At 32.9% G+C, this 22,357-nt stretch overlaps 1 protein-coding gene across 1 annotated transcript; it reads right to left on the bottom strand.

Annotated features, from left to right (window-relative positions):
• Positions 1 to 14,678: 14,678 nt before the first annotated feature.
• On the bottom strand, positions 14,679 to 15,068 carry LOC145580896 ((-)-germacrene D synthase-like). Its single transcript, XM_081637980.1, has one exon. It carries the CDS (start codon positions 15,066 to 15,068, stop codon positions 14,679 to 14,681), a length of 390 nt encoding a protein of 129 aa, XP_081494106.1.
• Between the last annotated feature and the right edge of the window lie 7,289 nt (positions 15,069 to 22,357).

The following is a 22,357-nucleotide window of genomic DNA, read 5'->3' as shown; positions in this document are numbered from 1 at the left end:
TGGATGGTATTTCTAGTTCAACTGGTTGAACAACGTCCATGCCGAAAACTAAGGAGCATGGAGTTACTCCTATTGATGTTCGTATGGATGTTTAATAACCTTATAGAGTGAAGTGTAGTTTGTTCGGCCAGTCCTTATAGTTTTCTACCATTTTCTTAATGATGACTGTTATGTTTTTATTTGCAGATTCTACTGCTTCGTTCATTTGGGGTCTATATGGAGACGAATGATGATGTTTTACTTTATAACGAGCTAAGAGGGTCTTAACTTCTGCTTTGAATTGAGATCCCTGGTCACTAATTAGTTCATGTGGAACTCTATATCTACAAAATATGATTCGTTCGAGAAACTTTGTGACATGTTTACAAGTGATATTAACGTAAGAAACGACCTCGATCCACTTAGTTAAGTAATCGATGGCTACTAGTACGTACTCGTGTCCTCCTGCTCCTATTGGAGAAACTTTTCCAATTATGTCAATTCCCCTAGTCAAGAAAGGCCAAGGGGAAGTGAGTTTATATAGTTCGGATGGTGGAAGGTGTTGTAAATTAGCGAACATTTGGCACTCTGGACATTTCTTGACGTATTGTTTGCAACCATGTTCCATTGTGGACCAAAAGTACCCTTATTGTGAGATTATTTTAGCAAGCATTTTTCCATTCGTGTGAGGTCTACAAACGCCTTTGTGAGTATTCTCCATAAGGCGTGTGGATTCTGGGTAGTCTATACACAATAAGCTTTGACCATTAGGTCCTTTTTTGCATAATTGGTCATTTAATAAACCATATTGGGTTGTGAGTGTTCTTAAAGCTCGTTGGTCTTTCAATGAAGTATTTGCAGGATATGTGCCATGAGTAATGTATTGGAGGATATGATCATACCAATGACTTTCTCCGTCGATTTCATTTATTTCCTCTATTGCGTTGCAATAAGCTGGTTCGTCTCTTCTATCAACGCACAATGGCATCATATTTAAGTGATCTGGAATGTTGATCATTGAGGCTAATTATGCTAATGCATCGGTAAATTGATTCTCATCCCTTGGGAGGTATTTGAAATCAATATAATCAAAATGCTAGATGAATTGCTCTAGGTGTGCTTGGTATAATATCATTGTGGAATTGTTAATTTTCCATTTTTTAAGTATATGATTTATTATCAAGCTGGAATCTCCATATACCTCTAATTTTTGCACACCGATGCTAGCTGCTGCTTCTAGTCCAATAATGCACGCTTCACATTCTGCGGCATTATTAGTAACCTCAAAGTCTAGTTTGACAGAGATTGGAGTATGTGCTCCCTCTAGACTTATGAGTAACACTCCCACACCACATCCTTTTTTATTGGATGCACCGTCAAAGTACATTACTCACTTGTCATCTTGTGTCATGAGAATCTCTTCATCCGGAAGATGAGTAGTTTCTGCATGACTTGTTTGAATAGGATGTTGAGCTAGAAAATCGGATATTACTTTTCCTTTTATTGATTTTTCAGGAATATATTTTAGTTCGAATTCGGCTAACATTACCAACCATTTGGATATTCTTCCTTTTATGGGTGGTTGTTCAAACAAATACTTTATCGGATTTTGTTCTGAAATCACATGAGTGGTGTGTGGTAGCATATAATGTCCCAATTTTTTGGTTTCCCACACTAATGCTAAACTTGTTCTTTCCAAAGTGCTATATTTTGTTTCATATTGGATGAATTTTTTGCTTATATAATATATTGCACGCTTTACTTTTTCTACCTCTTGTGCTAACATGGCTCCGGTGGCCATTTTTGTAACGGTGATGTATAGCCTAAGAGGTAGTTTGGATACTGGTGGTGCTAAAACTGGTGGACTTTTGAGATAATCTTTGATTTTTTCAAAGGCCTCTTGGCATTGATCGTCCCATTCATGTTTTTCTTCTTTTTTCAAGTTTTTAAATATTGGCTCACAAGTCATTGTCAACTTATTGATAAATCGACTGATGTACTGTAGCTTGCCAAGGAATCCCTTAATTTCTTTTTTTGTTTGAGGGGGAGGCATATCAACAATTTCCTTTATTTTAGAGGGATCGATCTCAATACCACGTGTGTTAACTACGTATCCGAGTAACTTGCCTGAAGTAACTCCAAAGGCGCATTTTTGTGGATTCAATCGCATTTTATATTCTTTTATGCGAGTGAAGAATTTGCGTAAAGCTTTTATGTGTCCCATTATCTTTGGACTTCACAATCATGTCATCCACATATACTTCTATTTCCTTATGCATCATATCCTGTAAGAGAGTCGTAGCCATTCTTTAGTACGTAGCTCCTGCATTTTTTAGACCAAATGGCATGACGGTGTAGCAATATGTACCCCAACGAGTAATAAAGCATGTCTTTCCTTCTTCTTCTTTCGCCATTAGAATTTGGTAATAACCTGCGTATCCATCCATAAAGGATAGCATCGCAAGTTCAGCCGTGTTATCTACCAATATGTCGATATGAGGTAGAGGAAAATCGTCTTTAGGGCTAGCCTCGTTGAGGTCCCTAAAATCGACACACATGCGAACTCGTCCATCCTTTTTAGGGACTAGGACGATGTTTGCTACCCATTCTGGGTAATTACATATGCGAATGAAGCCTGCGTCTAATTGCTTTTGTACTTCTTCTTTTATTTTCAAAGAGACGTAAGGTTTCATTCGTCAAAGTTTTTATTTTACTGGTTTAGAGATAGGGTTCAAGGGAATGGTATGTTCCTCAATTTCCTTATCTATTCCAGGCATGTCCTTGTATGACCAAGCGAACACGTCTTTGAATTCTTTGAGCGTCGATATGAGGATCGATCGCTCTTCCGGATTCAAGGTTAAGCCAATTTTGACTTCCTTTTTGTTTTTATTTGTTCCTATATTAATTGTTTCAGTTTCTTAAATTACAAGATTCTTTTGTTCTCGTTCATTCATTAATTAAACCAATTTGTTAATGTTATCATCTTCATCAGATTGATTAATATTATAGCATTCAAAAGATTCAAGAGAAGGCATATACTTGGAAATAGAGCTCATATTATTGAAATAAAAAGAAAGTACATCAAGAGGAGAATCCTTTTTGGGATCCTCATCCTTGAAACTAGAAAATAAAGACTCAATATTGGCTACAAGGCCTAAATTTTGAGTTTCCTTAAAATCTAGACTAGACTCATCATCAGATTCTTCAAACATTTCCCTTTTGCCTGTGGTGATCTCCAGCCTATCACCTTTATGGTTAATCCACTTGAAAGTCTTCCTCCATCCATGCTCGAAAGTTTAATTGAAAGGGTGATCAACGAGGTTAGGTCAAAAGCTTCATCTTGGATGGCATTTTGATTAGTCATTGTAGCAACATGGTTTTGCTCTAGTCCAAATAGCAATTTAAATGCTTGTCTATCATAGCACCCTGGAGTTGGGTGTTTTGAATAAACGATTTCGAAATCGTCATTCAAGAAGTAGCAATCGTGGAATATTTCGAATCCAGGCTTCTTGATACCTTCTAGAACTAGTGGTTCTGGAAAGTCATAGCATGGGTAATCTTCTCCCTCCCTAATGAATTGACTATTAAGGGTTTGATTATAGGATGGGAGTAAAGGTATTATCCCTTTCTTATTGTTGTCTCTACGTGCTTTGATCTTAGCATCGTGAGACTCAAGTTCTTCTTTGGTTGGTTTATATCCCAATCCAAAAGAAAATCTTTTCTTTGGGATAGGAAGTAAAAGAGATTTCTTTATTTATATTCCCAAAGGCTTCCTAGGAAAGTAACTACTCTTGAACAAGATGTTGTTTACTTTTGGGGTCGAATATGGATCAAGCTTGAATGGTTCTTCAAGGCTTTACTCCATTTCTAGTGTGCAAATTACCTCCACGGCGAATCCTCACAATCCTTTTCATCATTATCATGGTTTATTTCAAAAAGTGATTGATCGTTTTTTGCTATTTTAAGAGGAGAAGCATGTATAGTCATAGGAAGACCTTGATAGTTCAACCTAATCATTTGATGGAGCGGGGATGGTACTTCTCCAAGCTCATGTATCCAAGGACGTCCAAGAAGAAGGTTTAATGTAGGTTTAATATCCATAACATGGAATTCAACCATCTTTTGTATTGGGCCTGTGGTAATTGGTAGCTTAACAGTCTCACACACCGATCTCCTTAAATTCTCATAGGCCCTGATGCTTTGTGTTGTTGATTGAAAGTCTTTTTCTGGATTAAGGCCTAAATATTTCACAGTTCGTAATGGGCATACATTTACGGCAGACCCATTGTCAACTAAAGTAAAAGGGATGTTGTATCCCTTGCACCCCACAGTTAGGTATAATGCATTGTTGTGGGTAGTGACTTTTGAGGGAAAATCATCACTAGTAAAGGTGATTAATTTGTCGGATTTTTTGCTAGTTAGCGAGATACTGTGGAGTTGTGTCTGTACTTACAGACAAAGCCGTTAAAGCATTCATAAGAGAATTCCTATGTTCTTTAGAAGTACTTAGGAGTTCCCAAATGCTAATATTCGCTTTAGATTGGCAAAGTTGTTTGACCAATGGATCTTCCACCTCAGATGGAGGTGGTACTGGATTTTAAACTTGATTTTGAGTGGTCGATGATCCATTTGGTTGTGTTTGATAAGCTCGCCTAGAACAAGTTAGATGATCTATCTCGTTTGGGTTAGTTGTAGGACTCGTGAACCAACTTTCTTCTAGAGGCTTTGAGTGCGCCTCCATTTCAAGATGCTCCATGAGTTTTGCTTGATGCCATTGTTCATCCAGGGAGAGATTTGATAAATCTTATGATTTCCCCAAGAAATGATCCCAATTAAGCGCTCCACTTGTTTCTTTTTCTAGACAAGGTGGAGGTGGGACGACGGCATACTTAGAAACATATAAGTCTTGGAAGTCGTCGTCCCATAACCCATACACTTCATTAGTTTCCCCTATGAGTGTTGTGGTTAGAGGCTTCCCTATGGGAGTGATATAATTCAAAGGATTAAACGTATCATTTCCCACATGATCCTCATCAATGTGAAATGTCCCCAATAGGCATTGTTATTGGGTTTTGGCGTGGGAATCCTCCCATCGTCTACTAGATCTTGAATTTTGTGCTTTAGGACAAAGCAACGTTCAGTATCATGCCCAACACCTCTACGATAAGCACACTAGGCATTGCCATCCCATTGAGAGTTTTTTTTATCTGGAGAAGTGGGCGGCGTTGGCCCTGTTAGTGCGAGCAATCCTTTTTCGTTTAATTTTTCTAGCCACTCTTTATAGCTCACAGGAAATTGTGTAAATCTTCTTTTTCTTATTTATCTTTTCCGAGGGTCATTATTATGATATTGCATTGTGTTATTATATTGCGTGGAATTCGTAAATACATCAATAGAGGATGAAGTGTTATCATTCCCCCTTTTGTAATTGTTCTTAGGTTGATGATGATGAGACTTATTGTCCTTTTCTTTAGCAAGATCATCTTCAATCCTAGTAGCCACAGAATAGACCTTTTCAAAAGTGTCTAAACCAAGGAGCATAGATGTTTTTTTATACTTTTCATGACAATTGTCAATAAACTTTTGTACTAACTCGAGTTCAGGTGGCCTTCAGGCATAGTGGGCCTCCTTTTCTCGCCATCTACCATAGAAAGCAAGGAAACCTTCATCATCGCCTTGCTTAAGCATTTCAAGTTCACGTAAAGTTGACTTGAGATCTACATTACTCTCATATTGGGTGATGAAAGCCGAAACTACATCTTCCCATGATGTCTTAAACTTAGCGTCTAGCCCATAGTATCACTCTCTCGCAGCTGGGTCTAGAGATAAAGGGAAAGTCAAAGCATAAAGCTTAGGATCAACTCCCTTTAAAGCCATGGTGCCAGTAAAACTCATTAAATGGTTTTTTGGATTATAGGTCACCTTGAATATTGGCAAGTCCGTAGCTACGAACTTTTCTGGTAAAGTGAGTCCTATAGGAGGAGCAAACTTTTCTGCATCAAAGTACTTGTTCTCCATTTTGGAACGAAGAATAAGCTTCTCTAATGACTTCTCTTTTATGGAAAGTTCATCCATCTTTTGTTGCAAAGCCAAAGCTTTGACATTTTTCTTTTCAGCTTATTCTAGTTTCTTAATTCTTCTCTCCTCGGCCTCTTGAGCCTTTTCTTCTCTCAAACGAACAGTCTCTTCTTGGAGTTGCTCTATGGTTGACATTGTTGTTGGACTAGAGTGAGTTGTTGAGGGAAGATGGTTTGAAGGGGGTGAATTGTTTGATGGTAAACGTAGAATGTGAGTGCCCGGGTGTCTTCGTTCCCAAGCTTGGAAACCGGCCCTAAAGGAGGTATGAAAGGTTAAGGAAATCGATACGCTTGTTTAGAAGACAAAATGAAGAAAAACTAAAGAAAGAAAAAAGAAAAAGACGCAAGATGCATTCGAATGGATAATATCACCTTTAAACAATTCATTATTAATGATATTGTTTGTACGAGTCAATTGTTCTTTGAGAAATCAAAAGGACCTCGTAACAATAGGCACGCGCAAGTAACCAGATTGCGCGCAGAAGGCGCGTGCATCCCTGGCTCTTGCGCTGGTCGTGGTCGCGCAACTTCATGAGTTGCGCCCGCCATCTGCTCGTGCAAAAAAAAAAAAATTTACGAGCAGTGTCTTCTTTTTTTTTAACAATTTTTTTTATGATGCCCTTCGAATGCGACTCAAAATTACGAAGGGACAACTTGAACCTAACCAAACTAAAAAAAGCTATCCTAAACACGTCGCATATAGTCATATAATCACATAAGCATACCATAAGCCAAGATTTACATATTGCCTTTCTAAGGTCAAAAGCTTGGGTGTCCAAAGGTACCATATCTTAAGGAACGATGCACAAATCAATCACTCAACGTGTTGACTCATGACATAGCCCTCCCAATATTTTGTTGGTGATATGGGTGGGATGATTTTTATTGATTTCGGGATAGAAGCCTAGTGTTGGCAACCCCTAGTCAATGAGCCAATCCCCAAAGGTTATAGTGTGCTATGATTTATGCATGATGCAATGTTGCTTGTTTCGTTTTTACTTTTGTGAAAAAGGAAGATATTATGTGTTCAAGTCTCGTTCTCTAACTAGAGATTATCCAAGTTAATTCCCATTACAACCCATAGGCAACCTAGTGTTGGAAACCTTGGACCATAACTAAAAATTAATCTTGTAACCTCTAAGTTCCCAGTGGAGTAGCCACTGTAAGGAGGGTGTGCCCATCTTAGGGGATCCTTCTCTTTAAATGCCCATGGCCCTTTAAAAGCCTAGGACTTTACACTTGTTAGGGTGTATTAGGATTTGAATTCCTGACTGTTTAGGGGACCTTGAATTAGAATTGTAACTATCATTACGCTTTTTGTAAGAAACAAGTAGGAGTCGCCAATGAGTTTTAGGAAAACTCTTAAACCTCGTTCATGCCTTTCTCCCAAGTAGAGTTCAAGGGATATTTAGCACGAATCGTAAGTTTACCCATGCCCAAATTGGTCTACATGTACTAGAAATGAGTTCGGGAGTGAGGGTACTAAAATAATGTTCCCTTTAGGGGGGAATCGCTATCCTAGCCCTAGTACGGCCTCTACTAGCTTTTCCTTTTTTCAAAATTTCATCACCAAATAATATATGCAACGTGATAACTAAACACTAAGTTAGTTGATTTTATTTTCAAGCATCAATCATGTAGGAATTACATTGTAAAGGTCGTTATTCTTATTTAACCAATATTCGTGAAAAGAATGATAAATAAACAAGATTCGCCTTGACTTAGGTGATCAATCAACAATTAATTATTCAATTCTATTCTTTATTTAACACAAGATACTATGTGGAATTAATGAATTAAAAGTTCGTTTAAAGTGATCAAACAACACTAATTAATTAATTAAAGGTTATTTAAACAAGAAAACAAAGGTGATTGATCTAAGTGCTCGGGAATGTACCACTTCTCCTTGCTAGATTTTTGTTTAGAACACTTATGGACTCCTTCTTATTCGGGAACCTCCACCGTAGTAACAAGTATTGAGGAGGGTGAGTGTTTAGGACAAGAAGGTTAAGAGTACACAAGTTCACAAAGTTTCTGCCAGAGTTTTAGGTTAATTTATGTCTGTTTCAGCCTCGTATTAAGCCTCTATTTATAGGGAATGGATGCATTTAGGGTTTCGAGTATTCTGCCGCAGCAGGTGTCGCGCGCATCAGAATGGGTTGCGCGCGACAGCCCAGCGCAAGTGATTTAGATGTGCTGCTCAAGGCAGCGCAACTAGATGTCTTGCGCGTGGTATTGTGGTAAGATTTGATTTTACTTTTTTATGAAATTCTCAATCTTTCGCAAGCGCATCACTAGACGTTACGCTGGGTGTCACACGCAACCTTGTGAATTGCCCGCGCCAGACCAGCGCAACTCATTGAGATGCGCGCGGATTTTTCTGCGGCAACATTGATTTTTAACCTAGGCGCCTCCAAATCCGTCATAATTAGGTTTTAACCTTGGGCTTAAGCCTAATTATGATCGGGCTTAGTTAGTTTGGTCTTTAATTCATTTTGTTTTGGGTTCTGCTAGTTATTTTGCATTCTTGTGTCTTAATCAGTTGTCCATAAGCATTCCTCACGTTGATCCAATATAAAGATGATTATTTTTTATCGTCATAGCACTTCCTGTCGAGACAGGAGGCCAAAAGTAGATGTCTACACTCACTAATTAATTCAAGAATGAATTGGAAGCATGTGTTGAATGTTGTTATGTTAATTCTTGATTGATTGGTTGGAGTCATCACAAGTTAAATTGGTAAATCACGTAAAGTGTAAGAGGATACGCACCAAAACTCTTGGAACATATATACTTTGAGTATGAACATATGGGGGGAGTTATGGAGTTTTATATATAACCATAGCTTCTACAGGGGTACAGGACGATGTACTTTCTTTTATTATTTATGCGCTGGAATTCTGTCACCAAGTGTGACATAGTAAGTGCCAATTGGGGTAGCTCCCTAACTGGAAGCTCAATTTTTAATGGGCTATTTTTTAAGGAAGGAAACCCGTTCGATGCGTAATATTAAGCTATTATTTAACAACTAATATTGCTAGTTATGAGTCAAAGGTAAGTTGACTTGTGATTATATGGCGAGCAAATTTTAATTATTTTTTTATTGAAGATAGGATATTCATGTTAGTGTGGTGTATATGTACTCAGCTTTTGCTGATTCGTACTTTTGTGTTTGTGTTTGGCTTTCCTTTAATTGGTCTTACTATAACCCATTCATATGTTGAGTAGAGGGTTGAAATATAGGGAAAGTGACAGGTACTTGAAGCATGAAGAGTATGATGGGAATGAGTGCGAAGAGTTACTTGTTATATTTTCCTAGTTTTATATTTTGATTTATTGGTTTATTGAATTATGGTTTATGGACTAAGATTGTTATGTTTATTTTTAAGGTTGTTTTAAAAGGGCCATGTTTGGATTGGTTCCAACTTGTGAACTATTTAATATTAATTTTGTTTTGAGGTTGTGAACTCAAGTTTTATTTTAAAAGTTGGTTTTTATTTTAGACTTTCGTTGTGTGACTTTGAAAAATAGTCTTAGCTGTTATCACGGTGGCAGTAATATTTCGGATATTTCCCGAAAAGAGTTTGATTTAGAGTAGAAAGTGTATTTTTATAGAAGGAATTTTCAGAATATTACACAATATTTTAAGCACATACATAAGCCTCTACAGTTGAAAAATAATAATAACCGTAAAATGACATTCTTTTTTAATTATATTGTCATATGTGGCCATAATCTATTGGTTTATCACTAGTTAATTATTTATCGTCCTACTTATGTAGGTATGATAATACATAAGTCATCAATAATTCGATTTTAATTTGACTTAAAGATAAAATGATATGAGCTGAGAACCAATTAAATGAGAATAAAACTAATACTCTATAATTAATGACACGAAACAAAAAGTGAAACACTAAATAACGCCCTCATTTTACCGGGTAACGCCAGCATTTTAAAATGAGTGGACGAATCTACCCTTTCATATAACTCTATGGTTTTCACCCCTCTAACTCAAACTCTCCTCCTAACAAATTAAACCATCATCAACCACCACCAATTAAGGGACATTCGTCGGAGAAAATAATGTGGTGATATATTTTTTTATTCTGACAATTCCAAAAACGTTTTATTTTAAAACCAATGTTGAAACACACAAAAATTCATAAACCCGCACGGTTATAGAAAATTTCTTGGCGTTTCTTCCACGATATTCTAAAAAACGCCCAGAAAAATTTCATATGATCGTGCGGTTTTATGAGAAAATTAGGCGTTTATGTGCTTATAGTTTAAATAAACAAACCCAAACGCCTATTTATTTAGAACTACCAAGGCAGAAACGCCAAAAATGTGGGCACTTTTGCCTTTCAAGAAAAAAGAAAAATAAGTTATTGTGGTGGTTTGTATGTATAAGGGAGGAGACCGTGGTGGCCAGGTGGTGATGATAGTAGTTTAGAGAAATGGGTAAAATAAAGGTATGTTCTTAAAATAATTTTTATTTTGCTGGCATTAACAAGAGAATTGAGGGCGTTGTTTAATAATCCCCAATGTACAATTGAATTTGGTCAACTCGACCAAAATTCATCCAAACACAAAATAAATTCTGAACCGAAATTGACCAAATAAATAATGAATCAACCTTATCTTAATTAACTAAGCTTAACATAATAGAAACCAACCAAATTCAAAGTCAACCGACATGAAATTGACCTGGACAAACTCGTTTTGAACCTACCGAATTTATTCAAACAAAAAATTAACAGATCTGATGTTGTCCTGACCCAAAATTGAACCTGACTTAATATAAATTAACTCGACCTGACTTGAGGTGGGTTAAAAGAGTAACATTGACGCGACTTGTCTTGGGTCAACACAATCTACCATCTTTGTCCGTATGCTTCACAAAGATGGTAGATTTAACATAAAGGCCTAAAAACCTGATGAGAGGATTTGATATATGCATTGAAATGATTTTAAGTTTTTAACATGATCCCATATGGTTATATTCCTTCAATCCTAAGAAAGACTGTAATATTTCAATGTGTAATTGTAGGGTGAGTCAATAAACAAGGACACAATCGGCGGAACTCTTCTAATGTAGAAAATTGTCTCTCACAATTACCTTACGACTCAAGTAAGGAAAATTCTATCTCATCGACATCACGTAAGTCTTATACAGAGGTCTGTCTCAATGAAATTACAAGAAACCACTACTGAACCTTTTCATGAAACCAAGAAATGAAAATTCGATCTCCGAATTTTGTAAAAAGAATACTAACATATTTTCTTTTTATTCAAAGGATTCAAATTTTATTTGATACACTTGAATTGAACATTTCTACATGACAAATCGCCCTACAATACTTAAAAGAGTTTATTTGATACCCTTGTATCGTTCATGCCAAAACATAGAGAATATAGTTACAGTATTTATTTGTTATACAGGTTATTACAAGTAAAATCAGAGAACATGGTGTTGATTATTTTGAGACGAACTAAAATAGAAATGTAGCCTTAATTCAGGAGGTTTGATGGGATTACCAATAGGCCAACAAGCTAGGATAGGACACCAAATTGATTAAAAGCTACGCGCAGTTATATAGGAATAGGCTCAAAAAGTAGTGATGCAATTTTATCCTGTATGATCTGGTTGACAACAGTAAAACCATTAATTCTTCCTTTATAAAAGATTTTGTGTTCACGAGCAAGGTTGATGATCCAATCCAATAAAGGCTTTGGGGTCGAGTATGGTCGAAGCGTTCCTTGGTTTAAATCCTTCCATGCGTCCTCCACTTTATTTTCTAGTACTTAGTAAACATGTTGCTCGGGATGTTTCTACTATGGTCCCCTTTATTTGGACCATCACTATAGTGAAATATCATTGGCCGATTTTTTATTTTTTTTTTTTACCTTGGTTAAACCTTAATTTTAGTATTTTCCTTTTTTAATCCTTTTTTTATTTTTCAAAATTTAATTACTAATTTTCCAAAAATCATTTTATAATTTTCAAAAATCATTTATTAAAATTAGTATTTACTTAAATAAAAAAAAGATTAAATTAAAAAAAATCAAAATCAAAAAATCGTTCATCAATGTTCTTCATGTTCATCATTGTTCTTCAAGTTTGTTAATCCATGGATGAGATTAACACCATTATGGTAATCTTTGTCCCGTATTTACACTCGCACATCAAAGAAAATTGAAAATATGCATCGATTTACATATTATATGTGAAGAGTTCATTCGAAATTTGGATTCATATTTGTATGAATCTGGGATTATTTTTAATCCTAAAACAATATATGTTAATTGGATAATCGCAAACAAGGGATGCAAAATCAGTCATTATATGTATGCGAAAATAAAAAAATTAACAATTTTTCGAAATCTGGGTTTGTGAGGAAAATTGGAGAAGACAACGATTTTTGTCTTGGAATACTTGTTTGATCCGAAAAAAAAAGATATAGTTTTCAATTCTGTTTGCATATAAGGCATTAACCCAAATGCTAATAGGACATCACCAATAAAACGCAATGTTATTGTTTATTTGGTCTACGACCATACTTTATTTTGGACATTGCTAATAATTAGTTCATATTGTGCATGCATTAATATCCTAATATTTTTCTTAACTGAAAGCAAATAGGATCGTGGTCCTCAATCCTCATTCACTAGCCAAGTCACAATGTACATATACCAAGTTTGATATCAATGATCACTTATATATCAGCTATTGTGGTTTAATTTCTGTATGCATATTTATCAAAATTAAATTAACTCTCAATCATACCACCTTTATTTAGAGCTATTCTAATGGCAACCTAATTGTCAAATTAGATGATTATCTTCTTATCTATGGTATGACCCAATGGTTGGATTACTTGGATACTAGTTTGTTATTAATTAAAATAATGAACCGTCTTTGGTTATTATTATAATTTTACAATAATTAAGGAGATTGAAACCAATTCTAAATATATGAGTAATGTCATATTCTAATATTGAACGAATCCTATATAATAACCAAATGAAAAAAAAATGTGGAGGTGAGCAATTACATGGCAACTTTTTTTTTTTTTTTTTTTGAAAGAATACAATGACAAATTGTTAAATATAGTAAATATATTTTTGTATTTATAAATTAGGAAAGTCAATATTCAACCCCTTATATTTAGGCTAAATGCATGCTACTATTGCTAGTTGTATTCCTTATAATTAGGACATATCATGCTTCTGTTTTGTATATACACATATTCTAGTTATATTAATGAGAATTGAAAATATTCTTTTTCCTATTTGTCAAAAAAGCGTTACATGTTAAATGTGATTTTTTATATCTAGTTTTTTACCTAATGGTTAGTACTACGACTCTACGAGTATCTTTTTTTTATTAGTTTAGTTTCATTTTTAATTTATAGTCTATATTTAATGTGTCATAAAAAATAACTGATTAGAACATTATTGTATATCATTGATTTATTTCCTAAATAGTACGTTAGATATTATAATAGAATATTTGAAAAAGATTTAGACGACAATTTATATGGGATAACTTATGTATCATTTGGTAATAATATTTCCTAAAAATAAGCAATCAACAGCCATCATATAGGCAATATTCTCCAAATAGATCTTAAATCTAACACATTCCATTGTTAATTTAAATTTCCATTTTGATTGGTTGCTTTAAATACATGATGTTTTTTACCTTATAGAAAGATGGTTTGAATTTCAAATTACGCAAACCAAAAAACAAAAATTAATGTCCAAACCTATATAATGAGCAAATCGATCAAAGGAAGAAGACGCAATTTCAGGATACAAAGACATATAATGAGCAAATCGATTAGAGGAAGAAGACGCAATTTTTTTTAATTTTCTTCTCATAAACCTTGTTTGATGCGTAGAACACAAGTATGAATTTTGTGATCTGTTTATAGCTCAGGAATTAACTTATGTGTACTTTGGTTACTACCTAAAAAAGAAAGTTTAGAGTTTGACGAATGACCATATGTATTTTGGATATTGTAAAAATTCCAATTTTATGATTTTTTCGGAAACAACATTTTGATTTTATTTTAAAGTAAGCATGTCAAAAAAAAAAAAAAATTTGAACGAATCTGATCTTATTTTAGAAAAGAAAGACTTAAAGTATTTCCTTAAAAAAAATAAGATGGATTTAAAATCATAAACCTTAATTAAATTATGGTATTTTCCTAATTTTATCTTTTTTTGAGGGAAAATACGTAAGTTATTATCCTAAGATTTTGTTAATATTCTATTAACCAAATTGCGTGAAGAAATAACAAAATCTCAAGAAAAATTAAAATTTGAGGGAAAGTAAATCAGCTATTTTTCCTAAGATTTATTAATATTTTATTTACCAAATTTTATCCTCTTTTTAAATTCATTTTTCACGATTGTTTATCAAATATTCCATGTTTATTGCATTATTAAAGATACATATTACCATAATTCTAGGCGTGATAAAAATCAATAATTTTATAAAATCATAGGATATGTCGACAAAATCAATAATATTGTTAAGACCATTATTCCACTTAAAATATTTTTTATGAATATTTTTAAGACCATTATTCCACCTAAAATATTTTTTACAAATTACCTATCTATATCTTGCAACTCCTTTCGATGCAATAACTGAAGCAAATTGAAGTCTAACTTAGCCAAGTTGAGAAGAGTTTTGTTGTGGGAAGCATCTTGTTCATAAAATCTGATGTAATGCTTTGACTCTAATCGAACAAAGCCTAGGTGAAGTGGTTGGTGAAGGGCGTGAACTACTTGTTCAGCCAAAGGAGAACTTAACTTATTGACTATAAGTTTAAGATGAGTAGTTGTAAAGGCGATAGCTTCGTCTAAGATATCATCTCCATGGATACGAACATGGGATGCCTCGTACAAGCTTAGGATCTCTCGAGTATCGTTGAGTATGCTATCGTCAAAGCCTCCTTGGCCATTCTTAAAGTTCTTGAAAACGTCTTCATGATACATCACCAAAAGTTAAGTAGAATGTCAGTACTTACAGAATGTCCATTACCCATTCGGATGTACTGTAACTATTATATATATGGTGATTAAGAAAAAAAAAAGCTCAAAAAGAACGATTTGTTTAAATTGTTACGTACCACAAGATACATGATAGCCATGTTGACTAAGGATTCGAAATCAAGTGGAAACATGGTACAAATCATCTTTGTCATATCAATCATGGTAGGTTTCATACACTTGAAGTAAAGCTTCCTCAATTTCCTTTTCTAAGTAATATGCCAATCCAGGGCGTTCGATTGCATCGATTAAATTTAGCAGCTCCGATTGCTTGTTAACATTTGCAACTCTTGCAAGTAGCTCTTTCCTCACTTCCCCTTTTAGATGCTCAACTTCTTGCTCCTTTTCAAGGTTGGTTGCCTATATCATCCAATTTAATTTGTTATACACATTATAATAGATGTATATACCCCTCGAAAAAAAAAATGTATATAAGGTTCAATTCGTAATACTCATATTTGTTTTTCTTTTTTTATTTGGTTCTTCAACTCGTTTATTGTAACTAAAAATTGTATAGGATTTCAATCTTTTAAGTAAAAAATTTGACAAGAACTATATAATACCTAGTTGTATCCATGTTCTTAGGTTCAACAACACGTAAAATTAATAAGCAAAATATAAACTATTATATTACTAAAATACAGTCACTACAAATAAGTTGCGAAGAACAAGACTTAAGTCTCATGTAAGATTGACTTATAGTATTGAAAGACTCGACGAAGAGTAAGGATAAATTAAATGAACATTATCGAGAGGAGTGAATTCTAAAAATTTGTCATCCCAACGGGTTGGATGAAAGTATGCAATAGATTGAGAAGCAGAGGTTGCACTAGACATCTTTTCGGCTCCCAAATGTATGTATTAGGATTTCTTTGGAAACACTAGGCTGAGACACTAAATGATAGTGCCTCGTTTATATAGAGTATTGGAGTGTAGAAACAAAGTATTGACAATAATCGTTGTAAATTTTAGCAAGTGTGGCACATAATTTTAAAAATAAAATAAAATAAAGGCGGTAATGTTTATAGCCATGAAAGTTGTTAAGGGTCTGTTCACATTTACTGAATTGAGCTGAACTGAACTAAACTGAACTGAACTGAACTGAACTGATTAGAGATGAACTAAACTGAATTGAACTGAAATGAGCTGAGCTGAAATGAATATTTTATGAGAGAGGGAAATTAAGAGCTGAACTGAACTGAACTGATTAGAGCTTAGCTGAACTGAACTGATTGGAGCTGAACTGAACTAAACTAAAATTAAATAAATGTGAACAGACCCTAAATTGCGGCCTAATAAGGTTGCCTATCAAAATATAACTAAAATATTGGACCCATCATCAGTTTTTTTTTTTTTTTTTTTTTTTTTTGGTACTACATTTTTCAATTACCACCTTTGATTATTTGTAAAAATTATAAAGACACGCAGTATATTTCTATATCATTGTTTTGAAATGAATCATACAATACTCAATTGGTTCGTTATGGATTATATATTAAACAAAAAATAAAATAAAATAAAATGAAGGGAGTATGTATTTTACTAAAGGAAATTTTTTTTTTTAACACTTATGTATATAGTCTCATGTTCTTTAAATTTATTGGGTAATTACTGGTTAGTTGATAAATACCCATTGTTTGTAGAATTATTTTTAATTCTGTAAGTGGTATACTAGCTTTGTGCGTACCTCAATTTTGTTTGCACAATTGCACTCATACTCATAACTTTAGCATTTTATTGAAGTCATTAGTGATGTATTTACTAGGGTGTTTAATTAGTGGAAAATAATGGTCATACACTCATACCATATTACCATCTAATCCTATGTCGTCTATATATATGCTTTACTTGTATAGGCTTATGCTCCAACTAAGATAGTCAACTACTACTCCAACAAAAATTTTGTAGAATTATATTATAGAGCACAACAAAATTTATAAAATCAAAATATGAATTTTCCAATTTGGCTGCCTGGCTGGTTTTGATCATCAGCATTCCAAGTTGGCAACTTGTTCTACGGAGTATTTCCAAAATATTGTATTGTAACTACTAGTACTAGTAAGTATTGTACGAAGTATAATGCATTAATATATATCCACTTGCTCACTAGACATCCATTGATTTGTCGCATCAATTTGGAAAATCTCAAATTATTTATTCTTATTTGTAGAAAATTTTGTATTGTTGGTAATTATTTTCTATAATTTTTAAAAAAGTAAATAAATAAATAAAATTCTAGGAATTTTGACTCATTTGATTCAAAATACGGCAATTTTGAAATTCATGGTTTGTTTGACCCATATTTGGTTTCGTATTTTATTCCAAGTGTTTTGTACTTGCATTAAGTTCAAGCACCCATAGTACTAGAAATTTGTTTATTATTTGTAGGATTATAGTAAGCAATAATGCAATATATATGATGAAAGCCATCTGGAATGTAAGTTATGTAATCAAGAGACTAAAGACATGAATAATCATCTTAAAAAAAAATTAGAAATAAAATAAATCCAAAATAAACCCAAGACTTTCAAGAATCTATCAATTATGCAAAAAATGATCTTATGAACACATGGTGCTAGAATATGAAATAACGTAAATTATTGAAAGAATCAATTTTTGTAATGATTGTATATTTAGGATTAGTTATGCTAGAATAGGTTTATACTAACTTTTATATGTGGTTGGCCATACGATATGACCAGCCAACATGAGATTACTCGTTTAGTGTTATGAGATTACTTACTATAGAGGTCATTCTACCAGTGTTGTATGGGTTACTCTATTATTTAAGGGTACTCAATAAATTTAACAATGGGTTACTCTGTAATAAAGGTCACTCTATTACTATATAAGATTTTATATATATATATATATATATATATATATATATATATATATATATATATATATATATATATATATATACACACACACATTGTTATGGGTTTTAATAATTCTTCAATTTTGAATGCATAAGCTGGCCGTCTCGCAGATTTTGGGGTCCCTGTGCAAAATAATAATGTAGGCCCTTCATCAACAAATTAATAATTTTGTAAGCTACAATTTGATAAACAATATAAAAAGTATGGAATATCTTCCAATTATGCTATTTTACTTCGTATTTTATTTGTATTGATAATCACAAATTGTAATAGTAACTCAATAGCCAATACAACTTAAACTATATATTCATCAACTTTCTTCTATTTAAAAAGTGTTATCCCTCTAAAGCTCTTTGAAGCAAAATAATCTATTAAGAAGTCAAAGTAATTAAACTTCTAAAAAAATAATAAATAAATAAATGAAATACTAAGCTTTACCTTAAAAAGTTGAAGTGAAATTGAGCGGCAACGGCAAAATGAATCAATAACAACAGTGAATCAAGATAGTAGAATTTATCAGATTTGACAATTCATGTTTCATAGAAATTCAGCCAATTTCTTTTTTCTGATTCAGATAATTGGAATTTTAATCATTCATACCGGATACTAATGCAGATTAGTCGTAATAAGGAGAATTTTTTTTTATTCCCAAATTTGACATCTTTACATGAAAAAAAGGAGAAAATTAAATGTTAAATTTAAGGTAGACAATGAAAACTTAGAGATTTAAAGAATGAAGAAATCATTAACTAAGAAAGTCGAATTGGTTTGGAAAATTGGGAATTATTATTAAGCATGATTTTAGGATTTATGATACTTTAGTTAAATTGGGGGGGGGGGGGGGGGGGAGGGAGAGAAAGTCATAAGTTAATTGATTCAGAATAATTAAAGAAAAGAAAATCCAGCCATTAATGAAAAAATCAGGTCATTAACATTTGGCCCCTAATTTTGGGGGCCATGTGCCTTTGCACTCTTTGCACACCCCTATCTACGGGCCTGTGCATAAGTAAATCCAAATTCTTATGAATGTTTTGTTTTCGTACTCTTCGGCTACCAATGCCACCACCACTACTCTTTGTTATATATTAGTATATTGTCATTCATATATTTAAAGATGATTAGTATAATTATTCATTTATATAGTACATAGTCATTCATGTAATAATAAAATAATAAATGATAAAATGTTCATGAACCAAAAAGCATATGATCAGATCAATTACAAAAAATCAAACACCTAATAATTACCAAAACACGGCTACATACAAAAATGTTCATTTATTATTACACATATGACATGCAACAATAAACTTTTCAAACTTTGTCAAAAAAAAATAAAATAAAATAAAAATAAAAAAAATAAACTTTTCAACAACAAATATGACATGCAACAATAAACGTGTATTTTCAAAAAGATACAAGCAACAATACTAATAACACGCTTATTAACTTTTCAAAAAGATAAATTCATTTTTATTATATATAAATGTGTATTTTCACATTGATAAATGCCCAATTTTATTCTTTTATATTTGATTAGACTAATTTTGTTTAATGTTGAATTTGTAGACATATTGAAACTAAAAAAAAAACTTTAAACCTTATAAGATAATCGTAAATTTGACTATAATACTTCTTATAAACAAAAATATAATTTTCGTATACAAAAATGAATAATTAACTAATACATAACCATACTTCTATATGTTCATTTTCATATATTGAATACACTAATTTTTTTTTTTGAGGAATATTGAATACCCTAATTGTGTAACATATGTTATTGCTTTTATTATGTTATTTAATTGTAGATTCTTCAAAAAGAAAATGTTACATCTTTAGACCAGATGCTTGTTTTTCCAATAATGATCATTTGAAACTTGTTTGTTTACCAATCTATTGTTCATTAATTTGCAAATGACGACATGTTAATTACCATAAGAATTTTTTTGAAATGAACTAATAAATCAATATTTTTTTCCATGAACTTCTACCATTACCCACAAATTATTTAAAAAATAAGTACAAAATATATAAATTTTTAATACATTTTTTTCTATAATAATGGTTCACAATTAAATGTTCAATTATAAATAATCATATATTCATTTGAAAAATATTATATGTTGAACTATGAAATAATTACATATTTTATTATAACCATTATTTAAAAAAAATGTTCATTTACAAAATATTGTATGTTAACTTATAAAGTTAAATACGTTCAATTTCAAGAGTTATATACCATTATTAAAAAAATAAAAAAAAATAAAAAAGGAAAAATCAATAATTATTAAAAAGAGAAAAAAAATTAAAGGGAAAACACATCCATAAGTTTTCTCTTTTTCTTCAACACCATAGCTACCTTTTGAAGCTTTATATTTCTCTCTCATAATACTCATACCACAAAAATTCATCAATGGAGGGAGTAACTACATATCCAAATATTTACCACAATCCTCAATTACACTAACTTCTAGATTTTAATCAATAATATTCACTTTAAAATTTCGTCAATAATTTCTTCAATCGAGGGGCACCTCAAAGCATGCTACCTCCCATGGAAGTCAATACACCTTAAAATCAAAACCACATCTTCAACCAAGTGAAATTACCCATCATAAACCCTACTATTTAACTAAATAAAAACAAATATAATTATAATAAGCAAATTAAATATTTGAACGTCAACTATTGTTGCCTCGTCATCATCACTACCACAACAAATCAACAACAATAGACAATTTCGGGTCAAATTATTGAACGATTATTGTGTTTATTTTTTGAAATTGCTTCGTTGCTACGATTATACTCATGATTTGCTGATTGTTGATAAGCGGCGATGGAAAGCAGTGTTTTATCATTGGAGTAATACTCATGAGTACATAGGGGGATTGGGAATATTAATTAAAACGGTGTAGTTTGATAGGGTGTAGACACCTAAAAATGTCTCCCCGAAACCAAACCCGATGATGAACAATCTTTCACCGCCATTATTGGCCGAGTTCAGTATTTAATCCAGAGAGTGCTTAAAAGATCGTATTTAATTAAAATCAGTTTTAATCATCCATGGATCAGTCTTGATGTTTGGTCAAAGCATACTTTATTTTTAATTTTAGCCCAAACCTTATTTTATTTATTAATTTGGCCCAAACCGTTTTTATTTTATTTATTTTATTATTTTGGACCGATTAATAAATAATAAATCAGAAATGGCCCTAAATTATCAATCGACACTTAAAAAGGCTGAACGAAATTAGGGCAAAAATGAATTTCGACGGAAAAATGGACGCACGGTTTCCCATGTCACGGCAAAAAGCACCGCGTCCCGGGGCACAATGCGGCGCCACGGTGTGCATCCCCGTGACACGGTGCCAGTGCTGTGACACGGGGCATCTCCGAGTCCTTTCCGCGTAAACCCTTCACGCATTTTATCTCCCATAACCTAGTTATTTCCCGTGTCACTCTATTTTCTACCGTGTCACGGGAGTTTGCCCCGTCTGACGGTGCCTGGCACCGTGTCACGGTGTGCACTACCGTGTCACGGTGTTATTTTTTAGAGTTTTTATCTTTTTAGGGTTCCGTGTGTTCCGTCTACTCATTTTCCCTATAAATACCCCCTCATTTCTGATGAAAGGGGGCATCAATTAATTCTCTTTTTCTCTCTTCTATGCTCTAGCCTAAACACTAGCCTACCCTTCTTCTTTCAAACTTCCCTCTTCAAGCACTCCGAGGAGTCCATACTTTAGTCGAGGTTATGTCCTTAAGCCAAGGCGTGAAAGGTAGAACTATTTGAGGGTTTGGCACCAAATCAACTCAATTTAATTTAATTTAATTTAATTTAATTATTGTTTTATTATTTTTCCTTGAAGTTACTAACTCGTTTATTATTTTATAGTTGCAAGCAAACAGAATCAAAGTAAGAATTATGTTCCTTTTATTTCTATTATTTTCCTAACGATTTTATATTGTTGGATTTATCGTTAATTAAATTGCTTCCAATGTTAATGTTAATTCTATTATTTATTGATCACCATATTGCATGTTTAAAGGGAAGATGTAATTGAAAATCACGCCTAATAAGATAATTTGGACAACCGGTTTAGGTATCTTTTTAATCTTGTTATTAATTAAAGTGATCACTAATATTTTAGAATTATATGTTGCATTAATATTCAACCAATTTAGCCTAATAATAGTTTGGAGCAAATTAAATATTTTTTTTGTATGCCTTTGAGATCGTAGGAATCACTTTTCACTATAAGAATCGAGTAGAGGCCAATACGGGCGAATGTGACTCCATGACTCACTTCGTACCATCATCCCCGATCCTCCTTTCGTGGTTCCGAACCT

This window comes from Chenopodium album, chromosome 15 (assembly GCF_948465745.1).
Source record: "Chenopodium album chromosome 15, dcCheAlbu1.1, whole genome shotgun sequence".
NCBI lineage: Eukaryota > Viridiplantae > Streptophyta > Magnoliopsida > Caryophyllales > Amaranthaceae > Chenopodium > Chenopodium album.
This window is presented reverse-complemented; position numbering and strand designations above follow the sequence as displayed.

Coding starts and splice junctions, on each gene's coding strand:
- LOC145580896 (XM_081637980.1), bottom strand. CDS start 15,068: ATGTATCATGAAGACGTTTTCAAGAACTTTAAGAATGGCCAAGGAGGC.